The sequence below is a fragment of the Papio anubis genome, chromosome 10 (genome assembly GCF_008728515.1).
Source record: "Papio anubis isolate 15944 chromosome 10, Panubis1.0, whole genome shotgun sequence".
Classification (NCBI taxonomy): domain Eukaryota; kingdom Metazoa; phylum Chordata; class Mammalia; order Primates; family Cercopithecidae; genus Papio; species Papio anubis.
This window is the reverse complement of record NC_044985.1, coordinates 10,360,162-10,374,554: the sequence shown is the minus strand read 5'-3', so window position 1 is coordinate 10,374,554 and position 14,393 is coordinate 10,360,162. Positions and strand designations below refer to the sequence as shown.

Here is a 14,393-nt window from a genome sequence, read left to right as displayed (position 1 = left end):
TTTTTTTTTTTTTTTTTTTTTTGAGACAGTCTCGCTCTGCCACCCAGGCTGGAGTGCAGTTGGCGTGATCTCAGCTCACTGCAAGCTCCGCCTCCTGGATTCATGCCATTCTCCTACCTCAGCCTCCCGTGTAGCTGGGACTGTAGGCGCCCACCACTGCGCCCGGCTAATTTTTTGTATTTTTAGTAGAGATGGGGTTTCCCCGTGTTAGCCAGGATGGTCTCGATCTCCTGACCTCGTGATCCACCCGGCTTGGCCTCCCAAAGTGCTGGGATTACAGACGTGAGCCATCACACCCAACCACTTCTCAAGATTTTTATGATCATCAAAGGATACCTTAGTGTCTGACATCATCTTAGGATATACAAGATGTTGTACATATAATTTATCTTTTTAGAAGACCTGATGAACTTCATGAGTGTTTGCCTTCTCCTGCCTAATCAGTTCCTGATAAAATGGTCCAGTAAATTTAGAAAGCTCCAAACAAACCGTGGCTATGTCTTATACATACAAGTCTTTTAAAACTTTGAATTAAAGTAACCAGCTTTTTAAATTAATTAACTTTTTAATTGACAAAAATTGTGTCTATTTATCATGTATAATATCTCTTGAAATATTTATTAAAAGTAGCCAGTTTTAATGATTTTTTTCAGATTTACTTGACCAGGAGACCTTTTTATTTTTTGTTTTATTTACTGATTTTTTGAGACAGGGTCTTGCTCTGTTGCCCGAGCTAGAATGCAGTGGTGCAATCCCAGCTCACTGCAGCTTTCACTGCCTGGGGTCAAGTGATCCTTCTGCCTCATAGCCCCTCAAGTAGCTGGGGCCACAGGTATGCACCACCACACTTGGGTAATTTTAGTTTTAGTAGTGATTAGGTCTCACTGTGTTGTCCAGGCTGGTCTTGAACTCCTGGACTCTAATAGTCCTGCTGCCTGGGCCTCCCAAAACGTTGGGATTGCAGGCGTGAGTCACTGCACCCAGCCCAGGAGGCCTTTTTAGTAGCATTTCTACTAATGTGCACAGGACTTGACTAAATAATGCCATTTCACTGACTGCAAGTTGTGGAGAATCTCATTTTTTTGCTGATGCCATCTTTTTCTCTCTGCTTTTATAGTGACAAAAATGCTGAGTTTCTTCCGTAGAACACTGGGGCGTCGGTCTATGCGTAAACATGCGGAAAAGGAACGACTCCGAGAAGCACAGCGCGCAGCCACACATATTCCTGCAGCTGGAGATTCTAAGTCCATCATCACGTGTCGGGTGTCCCTTCTGGATGGTACTGATGTTAGTGTGGACTTGCCAGTAAGTAGGTCTTGCCGAGCTCCAAATTCTGTTTGCGATTACTGTCTTTGTTTGTTTGTTTAAAAGCTTTGTATTGATAACTTCTGGATCGTAATCGGTAAAGGTACTATGGGTTAATATAGATCAGGCACTGTAACATTCGGGTACACGGATCAGATAACTGTAGACCAAAAGTACTTGGATTGATGGTATTTCTCTTTGGAATTAGTGGCAATTACCTGAAACATTTAGATGATAGAGCCGTTATTGGCATGAGTCCGTTTTGTGTGTGTTTATGTGTGTTCTTTGTGATGGCAGCACGTAATGTAGTCTAGTGGATTTCTCACAATCCTTGTTGAACAATTATAAAAACATTGTGACTCTTTGAGAATAACAACACTTACATGTGTGCTGTAAGACTTTTAGTTTTCTGTGCACTTCTGTATTTTTTAAAACTCTCCTTACTTTCTTCAAAATAAGTATTTCCCCACAATTTGGTTTACTTGTAGACATTAATTAGGTGAAGTGAGAAAAAGGACTTTCTTCATACCCCTCAGCTCTGACTGTCTTTCTCTTTGCTCCCGAAGTATTTTGCATTGTAGGTTTTTCTTACATTGTAGTCTTTATCTCAAGACAGCCTGTTGTAATTATATTTGCATTTTGGATAGGTGTTTTTTTTTTTTTTGCAGAAATGCATAATCATAACTCCGTGTGAAACAATCCGACATGTTTGAAAGGGGTTAGCTTATTTTTTTACAGACCTTTTTGGGTGGAGGAGGGGAAGAAAAGATTACCTTTTTGGTTTTGGGCAGTTGAATATTTTTCTGAGCTGCTTACTAATACCAAGTATCTTTCTCACGTCTTTGTTCTGCATTCAAAGACTTACCGTAAATTATTTCATTTGATGTGAGCTTCGTAGGATGTTCCTTGATGTCTTTCCTCCCAACAAACTTTTTAGTACACCTTCATTTACCCAAAATTCAATTAAAAAAGTCTCTTTGGGGCCGGGCGTGGTGGCTCAAGCCTGTAATCCCAGCACTTTGGGGGGCCAAGACGGGCGGATCACGAGGTCGGGAGATCGAGACCATCCTGGCTAACACGGTGAAACCCCGTCTCTACTAAAAATACAAAAAAACCAGCCGGGTGAGGTGGCGGGCGCCTGTAGTCCCAGCTACTCTGGAGGCTGAGGCAGGAGAACTGCGTAAACCCGGGAGGCGGAGCTTGCAGTGAGCTGAGATCCGGCCACTGCACTCCAGCCTGGGCGACAGAGCGAGACTCCGTCTCAAAAAAAAAAAAAAAAAAACGTCTCTTTGGGCAAAATAATCTACATGCTGCTGTAATACATAATTGAATAAGCTCAGGAAGGCCTTAAACTCACCAACTGAGAGTATAAGGAGTTGGAGAGTTTAAATGGATGTTCTGATTATCTTAATAATTTGGAATGTATTAGATATGTACATTATACATTTTAAAATGTTAAAGTATAAAATTAAAGAGTCAGGATTTCTTGAAGCGTTTTGAAGTCATCATTACATGTATTTGTTATCTTTGTCGATAAGAATGTATATTTTTAGGGTTTTTGATTCTGGACAACTTGAAAGCATCTGAATTTTCTTCCTGTAAGTACTTCTTGAGGGTTTATCAGACATTCCAACATGAGCTATTTTGTGAGGATAGTTTTCGGACTCATTTCTTATTTGATAAGAATCTTAAGAGTTTTGTGTACTATTTCATTAAAATATCATTAAATATGTGGTGAAAAGCCTGAGATTGCTGTGTAAGAGACTGGAAAGAAGTTTCTTATTACCTAATGTTTGAAGTATGAAGTCTCAGCGTTGTTGATGGATAAGCTGATAGTAGGAGAGTAGAATTTGTAAAACAAAAAAAAACAAACAAAAAAAACTTTTAAAAAAGGCAGTGCAGTATGGAGGAGAAACAACACTAGTTTTTAAAGTAGTGAAACAAATGGCTAGTTACTGATCTGGAATGGTTTCCTAAACTTTGTATGCTTAGCTGGGTGTATGTGATGCTCGATCAAGTATATAAGCTAACTGGTCTCTCATGGGGACAATTGTAGTGAAACAGCTGGAGTTATAGATTGGACGTTTTGTGAAACAAGAGGAGTTATCGGCAGGTGCAGTGGCTTATGCGTGTAATCCCAGCACTTTGGGAGGCCGAGGCAGGCGGATCACGAGGTCAGGAGTTTGAGACCAGACGGGCCAACATAGTGAAACCCCGTCTCTACTAAAAATACAGAATAACTGGGCGTAGTGGCGGGTGCCTGTAATCCCAGCTACTTGGGAGGCTGAGGCAGGAGAATTGCTTGAACCCGGGAGGCAGAGGTTGCAGTGAGCCGAATTCGCACCACTGCACTCCAGCCTGGGCAACAGTGCAAGACTCCGTCTCAAAAAAAAGGAACAACTGTCTTTCCAGTTCTGTAGGTGAAATCATACTTATTAACCTAACTCTAGGTACATGCATGGATATAAAGCGGTCATTGGCCTGTTTTACTAAGTTGTCGCTAAAGGAAAAAATAGGCCAGAAGAATAATAATTTCTAAAAAAGAAAAAATGATTTCCCCTTTTCAGATTTATTTTCTCAACCAGTCTGCTGTGATTCTGGAAGATTTAGAATTGATTTTAGAAATTGGATGAAGCACATACTCATTTCCCATTAGGATAAGGGTCACTAGTGATTATAGCTAACCATCTAAAAAAAAATAAATAAATAGAGTGAGAAGGCCTTTCATTGAATGACAAAGGAATCAGGTAGAAATTTCTATCTAATTTTTAAGCTTTTTCTTTGAAAATACTACAGTAAACTTGTTTAAGAGCTTAGTATTAGTAAATCACTTATAACGTAAAATCCTTCTAAGTTTTAAATTAGGAAATGTTTGGCCAATTAACCAATAGATAATTTTTTTCCTTTTCTAAAAATTATATTTTAAGTTTTGGGATACATGTGCAGAATGTGCAGGTTTGTTACATAGGTATACACATGCCATGGTGGTTTGCTGCACTCATCAACCCGTCATCTACATTAGGTATTTCTCCTAATGCTGTCCCTCCCCTAACCCTCTAACCCCCGACAGGCCTCAGTGCATGATGTTCCCCTCCCTGTGTCTGTGTGTTCTCATTGTTCAACTCCCACTTATGAGTGAGAATACGTGGTGTTTGGTTTTCTGTTCCTGTGTTAGTTTGCTGAGAATGATGGTTTCCAGCTTCATCTATGTCCCTGAAAAGGACGTGAACTCATCCTTTTTATGGCTGCATAGTATTCCGTGGGGTTTATGTGCCACATTTTTATCCAGTCTATTATTGATGGGCATTTGGGTTGGTTCCAAGTCTTTGCTATTGTGAATAGTGCTGCAGTAAACATACGTTGTGCATGTGTCTTTACAGTAGAATGATTTATAATTCTTTGGGATATACACCCAGTAATGGGATTGCTGGGTCAAAAGATATTTCTGGTTCTAGATCCTTGAGGAATCGCCACACTGTCTTCCACAATGGTTGAACTAATTTACACTCCCACCAACAGTGTAAAAGCATTCCTATTTCTCCACATCCTCTCCAGCGTCTGTTGTTTCCTGACTTTTTTTATTGATGGCCATTCTAAGTGACGTGACATGGTATCTGATTGTGGTTTTGATTTGCATTTCTCTAATGACCAGTGATGATGAGCCTTTTTTCATATGTTTGTTGGCTACATAAATGCTTTCTTTTGAGAAGTGTCTGTTCATATGCTTCACCCACTTTTTGGTGGAGTTGTTTGTTTTTTTCTTGTAAATTTAAGTTCCTTGTAGATTCTGGATATTAGCCCTTTGTCAGATGGATAGATTGCAAAATCTTTCTCCCATTCTGTAGGTTGCCTGTTCACTCTGATGATATTTTCTTTTGCTGTGCAGAAGCTCTTTAGTTTAATTAGATCCCATTTGTCAGTTTTGGCTTTTGTGGCCATTGCTTTTGGTGTTTTAGTCATGAAGTCTTTGCCCATGCCTATGTCCTGAATGGTATTGCCTAAGTTTTCTTCTAGGGTTTTTATGGTTTTGGGTTTTTATGGTTTTAGGTTTTACGTTTAAGTCTTTAATCTATCTTGAGTTAATTTTTGTATAAGATGTTAAGGAGGGGGGTCCAGTTTTAGTTTTCTGCATATGACTAGCCAGTTTTCCCAATACCATTCATTAAATAGGGAATCCTTTCCCCATTGCTTGTTTTTGTCAGGTTTGTCAAAGATCAGATGGTTGTAGATCTGTGGCATTATTTCTGGGGCCTCTGTTCTTTTCCATTGGTCTGTATATCTGTTTTGGTACCAGTACCATGCTGTTTTGGTTACTGTAGCCTTGTAGTATAGTTTGAAGTTAGGTAGCGTGATGCTTCCAGCTTTGTTCTTTTGCTTAGGATTGTCTTGGCTATATGGGCTCTTTTTTGGTTCCATATGAAATTTAAAGTAGTTTTTTCTAATTCTGTGAAGAAAGTCAGTGGTAGTTTGATGGGGATAGCATTGAATATATAAATTACTGTGGGCAATATTGCCATTTTCACGATATTGATTATTCCTATCCATGAGCATGGAATGTTTTAACATTTGTTTGTGTCCTCTCTTATTTCCTTGAGCAGTGGTTTGTAGTTCTCCTTGAAGAGGTCCTTCATATCTCTTGTGAGTTGTAATCATGTCATCTGCAAACAGAGACAATTTTACTTCCTCTATTCCTATTTGAATATCCTTTATTTCTTTCTCTTGCCCATTGCCCTGGCCAGAACTTCCAATACTATGTTGAATAGGAGTGGTGAGAGAGGGCATCCTTGTCTGGTGCCAGTTTTCAAAGGGAATGCTTCCAGTTTTTGCCCATCCAGTATAATATTGGCTGTGGGTTTGTCATAAAAAGCTCTTGAATTATTTTGAGATACGTTCCATCAATACCTAGTTTATTGTTTTCAGCATGAAGGCGTGTTGAACTTTGTCGAAGGCCTTTTCTGCATCTGTTAAGATAATCATGTAGTTTTGTTTTGTTTTTTGTTTTTTTGAGACGGAGTCTTGCTCTGTCACCCAGGCTGGAGTGCAGTGGCGCAATCCTAGCTCACCACAAGCTCCGCCTCCTGGGTTCACGCCATTCTCCTGCCTCAGCCTCCTGAGTAGCTGGGACTACAGGTGCCTGCCACCACACCCGGCTAATTTTGTTTTTGTATTTTTAGTAGAGATGGGGTTTCACTGTGTTAGCCAGGATGGTCTCAATCTCCTGACCTCGTGATTTGCCCGCCTCGGCCACCCAAAGTGCTGGGATTACAGGCGTGAGCCACCGCACCCGGCCAATCATATGGTTTTTGTCATTGATTCGGTTTAGGTGATGGATTACGTTTATGGATTTGCGTATGTTGAACCAGCCTTGCATCCCAGGTATGAGGCCGACTTGATCATGGTGGATGAGGTTTTTGATGTGCTGCTGGATCAGTTTGCCAGTATTTTATTGAGGATTTTTGCATTGATGTTCATCAGGGATATTGGCCTGAAATTTTCTTTTTTTGTTGTATCTCTGCCAAGTTTTGGTATCAGGATAATGCTGGCCTTATAAAATGAGTTAGGGAGGTGTGCCTCCTTTTCTGTTATTTGGAATAGCTTCAGAAGGAATGGTACCAGCTCCTCTTTGTGCCTCTGGTAGAATTTGGCTGTAAATCCATCTGGTCCTGGGGTTTTTTTGATTGGTAGGCAATTAATTGCTGCCTCGATTTCAGAACTTGTTGTTGGTCTATTCAGGGATTTGACTTCTTCCTGGTTTTGTCTTGGGAGGATGTATGTGTTCAGGAATTTATCCATTTCTTCTAGATTTTGTAGTTGATTTGTGTAGAGGTGTTCATAGTATTCTCTGATGGTAGTTTCTGTTTCTGTGGGATCAGTGGTGAAATTCTGTTTATTATTTTTCATTGTGTCTATTTGATTCTTTTTGTTTTCTTGCTTTCCATTTGCTTGGTAAATGTTCCTTCATCCCTTTATTTTGAACCTGTGTGTGTCTTTGCAGGTGAGATGGTTCTCCTGAATACAGCACACTGATGGGTCTTGACTCTATCCAGTTTGCCAGTCTGTGTCTTTTAATTGGGGTGTTTAGCCCATTTACCTTTAAGGGTAATAGATAACAATTTTTATATCCTATTTTACTGATATAGATGCTAAAGGCTTTAAATTATATAAGACCGTGTATAGTTATACTTTTAAATACATGAAAACCATCCCATGTTCTTGAATTTGAAGACTTAAGGTTGGTAGGATGGCAGTACACCTCACATTGATTTATGCATTCAGTGCAGTCCCCATGAGAATTCCAGCTGACCTGGTTGTAGAAATTTACAAGCTGATTCTAAAATTCTTAAGATATTGTAAGGAACTCTTAATAGCTAGAACAATATTGAAAAACAATAATTAGGAGGACTCATACTTCCAATTCTAAGACTGACTACAAAGCAACAATAAGTTGGTGTGCTACTGGCACAAAGATAGACACATAGGTCTGTGGAACAGAATAGAGAACCCAGGAATAAACCCATACAGTCATGGGTCAGGTGATTTTTGACAAAGATGCCAAGACCATTTAATGGGGGAAAGAACAGTCTTTTTAACAAATGGTACTTGGGGAGGTGGGATTGCCATATGCCAAAGAATGAAGTTGGGCTCTCACTGTGTGTACAAAAATTAACTCAGAATAAAGACCTAAAAGTATGAGCTAAAACTATAAATCCTTAGAAAAAAATAGGCGTAATTTTTGGTATTTTTCATTGATATATCGTAGCTGTACATACTTTGGGAGTACATAGTGCTATTTTGATACATGTATATAGTGTATAAATGATCAAGTCAGGGTACATGAGATATCCATCACCTCAGACATTTAGGAGTGAATCTTTAGATCTTGGATTTGGCACCACTTTCTTTTTTTTTTTCTGATACGGAGTCTTACTCTTTTGCCCAGGCTGGGATGCAATGACGCGATCTCAGCTTACTGCAATCTCTGCCTCCTGGGTTCAAACAAGTCTCCTGCCTCAGCCTCCTGAGTAGCTGGGATTACAGGTGCCTGCCACCACACCTGGCTAATTTTTTGTATTTTTAGTAGAGATGGGGTTTCACCGTGTTTGCCAGGCTAGTCTTGAACTCCTAACCTCAAGTGATCCGCCCGCCTTGGCTTCCCAAAGTGTTTGGATTACAGGCGTGAGCCACTGCGCCCAGCCTGGCACCAATTTCTTATATATGACCTAAAAAGCATGAGCAGCTGAAGAAAAAGTAAATAAATTGGACTTCATCAAAATGAAAACTTTTTCATTTAGCCTTCAAAGGAGACCATCAAATAAGCTACAAGAGTGTCACAGAATAAGAGAAAGTATTTGCAAATTACATATCTGATAAGGAATTTGTATCTAGGGTATATAAAGAACACCCAATTTAAAAATTGGCAAAGGATCTCAATAAACATTTCTCCAAATAGGTTATATAAATGGCCAGCAAGCACATGAAAAGAAGCTCAACATCATAAGTCATCATAGAAATGCAAAATAAAACCACAGGGAGATACAGCTTTCTAGCTACTAAGAAGGCTGAAATAAATTCACATAGTATTGAATGTTGGTGGGGATTTGGACACATCAGCACTCTCAGACACTGCTGGTGGGAATGTCAGATGGCGCAGCTGCTTTGAATAACAGTATGGCAGTTACTCAGATCCTACCACATGACACAACAGTTACGTTCCTAGGTGTATCTCCAAGAGAATGGAAAACATGTTGCACAAAAGCTTGTAATGGATGTTCATATCAACATTATTCATAATAGTTAAAAAGGAGAAACAAGCTGGATGCTCATCAATAGGTAAATGGATAAATAAAATGTGTAATATCCATATAAGGGGATGTTATTTAGCCATAAAGGAAATGAAGTGTACTGCTAAAAACATAGATGAATTTTGAAAACATTATTCTGTTAAAAGAAGCCAGTGGCAAAAGACCATGTGATCCCATTCATGTGAAATTCCAGAATAGGGAAATCTGTAAGGGAAAGAAAATAGATTGTGCTTGCTTAGGGCAGCCTGAGTGAGTGGGAACTGACAGGGTGGTAGGGGTTGACAGCTATAGTGTATGGACTTTCTTTTTTTTAGGGATGGTATCTTGCTACGTTGCCCAGGCTGGATTTGAACTCTTAGGCTCAAGTGATGCACCACTCACCTCAGCCCCCTAAGTAGCTGGGACTACAGGCAGATGCCACTGTGCCTGGCTTAGGGTTTCTTTTTGAGGTGATGAAAATGTTCTAAAATTGATTTTTGTGATGGTTATATATATCTGTGAATATATTAAAATCCATTGCACTGTTTACTTTTAATGGGTGAAGGTATGTGAGTTATAGCTCAATGAAGCTATGTTTTTTTAATTAAAAAAATTTTTTTCATATTTTTGGAGATGAAGTTTCGCTCTTGTTGCCCAGGCTAGAGTGCAGTGGCGTGATCTCAGCTCACTGCAACCTCCGCCTCCTGGGTTCAATCGATTCTACTGTCTCAGCCTCCCGAGTCACTGGAATTACAGGCGCCCACCACCACACCCAGCTAGTTTTTGTTATTTTTTAGTAGAGAAAGGGTTTCACTATGTTGGCCAGGCTGGTTCTGAACTCCTGCCCTCAGGTGATCCACCCGCCTCGGCCTCCCAAAGTGCTGGGATTACAGGCGTGAGCCACCACACCCGGCCGGAAGTTATTTTTTTAAAAGAATGCATTGATTTTTGCATATTTGTATTTTAATCCACTTAAGATTTTTTAGTAGTAAGAAACATGACTGGGCATGGTGGTTCATGCCTGTAATCCCAGCACTTTGAGAAGCCAGGGTGGGAGGCTGTCTTGAGTCCAGGAGTTTGACTAGTTTGGGCAACACAGGGATACCCCGTTTCAACAGAAAATAAAAGAAATTAGCCAGGTGTCATGCTGGACACTTGTGGCCCCAACTATTCAGAAGGCTGGATGTGAGAGGATTGCTTGAGCCCAGGAGGTAGAGGCTGCAGTGGACTATGATCATGCCACCGCACTCCCGTGTGGGCAACAGAGATAAAAAGCAACAAAAGAAAGATATATAGGTTTAATTTAGACGTGATATGCTTGATTTGTTACAGAAGAAAAAATCATGCCTGGAGACTGCTATAGTAATGTAGGTACAAGATGATGAGGCTACAGACTTCCAGTGACAGTGAGGCTGCATAGGAAAGAGTGCCTGCTTAGTACATGGATGTGCTTGGTGCCGGGGGGAGTGAAGACTAGTGTTTAGTACTTGGATATAGTGCGGAGAGGGAATAAAGATGAGTAAAACACAGTTCTAACTCTGATGGGAGTGGGGTGTATCAATTATGTCAGATCATGAGAAGATAGTCTGCCGTCATGAAGAGAGAAAAAGGATGGAAGTGAAGCAAAGAGTTTTGGTGGGATGGTGTGTTTGAAAGCCAGATTTTAGAGGGCTAAAGGAATTATTGGAGACAGTCGTATTTTTGGACCTCTTATAGTCCCTTGCACACAGTAGGTGCTTAATATTGATTAGTTTGTGGAAGTACGTGAAGGGAAAACGCAGGATTGCTATGAGATTTGGCAATAGATGGAAAGAAGCAGATAGCACGGCAGCTGGAGAATAGCTGGTTAGGGCAGATTTGAGTTTCTTTAAATGAGTAGGAAAAATGTTCCTCGGTAATTGCATTTGTTGTTGTTGTTGGTTTTGAGATGGAGTCTCACTCTGTTGCTGAGGTTGGAGTGCAGTGACATGATCTTTGCTCACTGCAACCTCTGCCTCCCCAGTTCAAGCAATTCTCCTGCCTCAGCCTTTCAAGTAGCTGGGATTACAGGGGCCCACCACTATGCCCAGCTAAGTTTTGTATTTTTAGTAAAGAGTTTTAGTATTGTATATACAATATACACATTTTGTATTTTGTATATACAATATACACATTTTGTATTTTATATATACAATATACAAATTTTGTATTTTGCATATCGGTCAGGCTGGTTTTGAGCTCCTGACCTGAAGTAATTCACCTGCCTCCACCTCCCAAAGTGCTGGGATTGTAGGTAATTGGTTTTATATACATAGGTAGAGATGGGAGGAAGAACATTCTAGGAGAGATACCTTCTGCTGAGAAAGATGGAAAGCTGATGAAAAGATAATACTGAAACCGCCCACCTGTTGTTGTTTCTGAGTTTTTTCCTTCAATTTAGACTAAATCCTAAAATTTTTATGGACTATAAGTCCCTACACTAATGCTTTCAAATTTTTAATTTTAAAACTGGAAATTGTACTCCTTATCCTAAAATTCATTATTTAACATATAGTACACTGTCCGTTAAAATGCTGTACTAAAACTATAGATAAAAATACTACCGCCTACATCACACACCGGGTCCTATTGTAGGGAGGGGGGAGGGGGTAGGGGGGAGGGATATCATTAGGAGATATACCTAATGTAAATGACGAGTTAATGGGTGCAGCACACCAACATGGCATATGTATACATATGTAACAAACCTGCACATTGTGCACATGTACCCTAGAACTTAAAGTATAATAATAATAAAAAAAATACTACCGCCTTTGTCATGCAAGCCTTGGAATCCCAGCCCTGCCTGCATGAGTACACTCAGCTGCAAAGCGGTTCCACTTCTCTCACCTTAGAGTCAGCTCCTATTCCCACGACGCCCCCGTCAGCAGGAAGAAGCCAGAGTGATTGACGGTTTTTTCCAGTCTTCGTAGCCTACACCTTGAGAACAAGGTGCTAAGAAACACAAAGGCTGGCCGGGCGCGGTGGCTCAAGCCTGTAATCCCAGCACTTTGGGAGGCCGAGACGGGCGGATCACGAGGTCGGGAGATCGAGACCATCCTGGCTAACACGGTGAAACCCCGTCTCTACTAAAAAATACAAAAAACTAGCCGGGCGCGGTGGCGGGCGCCTGTAGTCCCAACTACTCGGGAGGCTGAGGCAGGAGAATGGCGTGAACCCGGGAGGCGGAGCTTGCAGTGAGCTGAGATCCGGCCACTGCACTCCAGCCTGGGCGGCAGAGCGAGACTCTGTCTCAAAAAAAAAAAAAAAAAAAAAGAAAAGAAACACAAAGGGAGGGATTGAAACCGCCTTGGCAAAATTATGACTGAGGAAATGATGACAGTAAAAAAATCAGACCTAACTGACTCCATCTTGCTTCTAACGTTTAAGCTGTCCTTGTTTATTCTTGTGCATAGGCCTAACTAACTTTCAGTTCAGTTCATGGAATTCAGTTCATGGTTTGACTATGAAACAAAATTGATAATAACTATTTCCCGAAAAGACCCACTTCTTGCCTGGGAACCAGCATGGCTTTGCAGGACTAACAAATTAGCTACAAGATTAGAAATTACAGTTTAGGGGTCATGCAGCCTCCGGCTCCGAGAGTCTGAACCTCCCCAAATTGCTCCTGAGGATAACATCACGATTGTAAAACCTAAGATCCGTACTTGAGATATTTTGCAGACCCTGCACTGGATGGATCAGCTGACACCACCCAGATCGGTAATCTGGCTCAACCGGTTCTGCTATCCCATCCAGGAGCAGTAGACAGCAAGAAAAACTCACTTTGACCCCTATGATTCCATCTTCAACCTGACCAGTCAGCATTCCCTACTTCCCAAGCCCCGACCTGCCAAATTATCTTTATTTTATTTTATTGAGGCAGAGTCTGGCTCTGTTGTCCAGGCTGGAGTGCAGTGGTATGATCTCGGCTCACTACAACTCCTGCCTCCCGGGTTCAAGTGATTCTCCTGCCTCAGCCTCCCGAGTAGCTAGGATTACAGGTGCATGCCACTATGCCTGGCTAATTTTTGTGTTTTTACTAGAGATGAGGTCTCATCATGTTGGCCAGGCTGGTCTCGAACTTTTGACCTCAGGTGATCTGCCTGTCTCAGCCTCCCAGAGTGCTGGGATTACAGGCGTGAGGCACTGTGCCTGACCTCAAATTATGTTTATTTCATTTATTTATTTATTTATTTATTTAGAGATGGAGTTTCACTCTCATTGCCAAGGCTGGAGTGCAGTGGTGTGATCTCGGCTCACTGCAACCTGCGCCTCCCAGATTCAAATGATTCTCCTGCCTCAGCCTTCTGAGTAGCTGGGATTACAGGTGTCTGCCACCATACCCAGCTAATTTTTAGTAGACACAGGGTTTCACTATGTTGGTCAGGCTGGTCTCAAACTCCTGACTTCAGGTGATCCACCCGCCTTGGCCTCCCAAAGTGCTGGGATTGGAGATGTGAGCCACGGCGCCCGGCCCCAGCCCCAGCCCCAAATTATCATTAAAAGCTCTGATCCCCTAATGCTCAGACTGATTTCAGTAACAATAAAATTCCGGTCTCCTGCACAACCAGCTCTGCTTGAATTACTCTTTATCCATTGCAATTCCCCTGTCTTGATAAATTAGTTCTGTCTAGGCAGTGGGCAAGGTGAACCCACTGGGTGGTTACAATACCTTGGTGAACTTAATCATTGCAAAGAGGAGGTGAAGTGAGGGCTGGGTCTGAAAGAGGTGGTGACCTGGAATAAATTTGTTAGGTGGGGATAAAGAACATAAGTAGCAGGTACTGGTGTAGATACAGGTGACTAATGAATTTGTAGTGGTCCAGAGCTTTGTGGGTCTGTTTTCACTTTCCTGTTTCCAGTTTGTTCATTTTCAATAGCTACAAGGTGAGAAAAACATTTTATTTTTAATTTACGAAAATAAACAAGACCTTGACCCTGTAATCAAGATCTCACATCCATATTCTACACATTCTGACTATACTGGACCTTCTTACTCTTGCCTAAACATGATAGACCCATTACAAGTCTATGCCTTTGCATAGGCTTTATACTAATTAGAATTTTAGGTACAAGATAGTACGGAGGAAGGAGGATTTATTCTCTGTGGGATTATTGAAAGGCAACACTGATGTACTGATTCTTGCGAAGCCAGAATCAAGAGTTCATTAGAAGGGCCCGGTGTGGTAACTCACATCTGTTATCCCAGCACCTTGGGAGGTTGTGGTGGGAGGATTGCTTGAGGCCAGGAGTTTGAGACCAGCCTGGCCAATGTAGCCAGATCTC

The 14,393-nt window shown here is 41.2% G+C and overlaps 1 protein-coding gene across 7 annotated transcripts in view; it reads left to right on the top strand.

Moving 5' to 3' along the window:
* EPB41L5 (erythrocyte membrane protein band 4.1 like 5) overlaps positions 1-14,393 on the top strand; it is a 189,666-nt gene that overhangs the window by 24,293 nt on the left and 150,980 nt on the right. For 6 of the 7 annotated variants that reach the window (XR_004176469.1, XM_031651176.1, XM_031651177.1 and 3 more), the window contains exon 2: positions 1,118-1,305. Coding sequence is in view for 5 of the 7 variants with exons in the window: in XM_031651176.1 (XP_031507036.1) it covers positions 1,126-1,305 (180 nt within the window). In the remaining 2 variants the exon portion in view is untranslated. Of the gene's footprint in view, positions 1-1,117; positions 1,310-14,393 lie in introns of all 7 variants that reach the window. The other variant, XM_031651179.1, reaches the window with a different exon arrangement.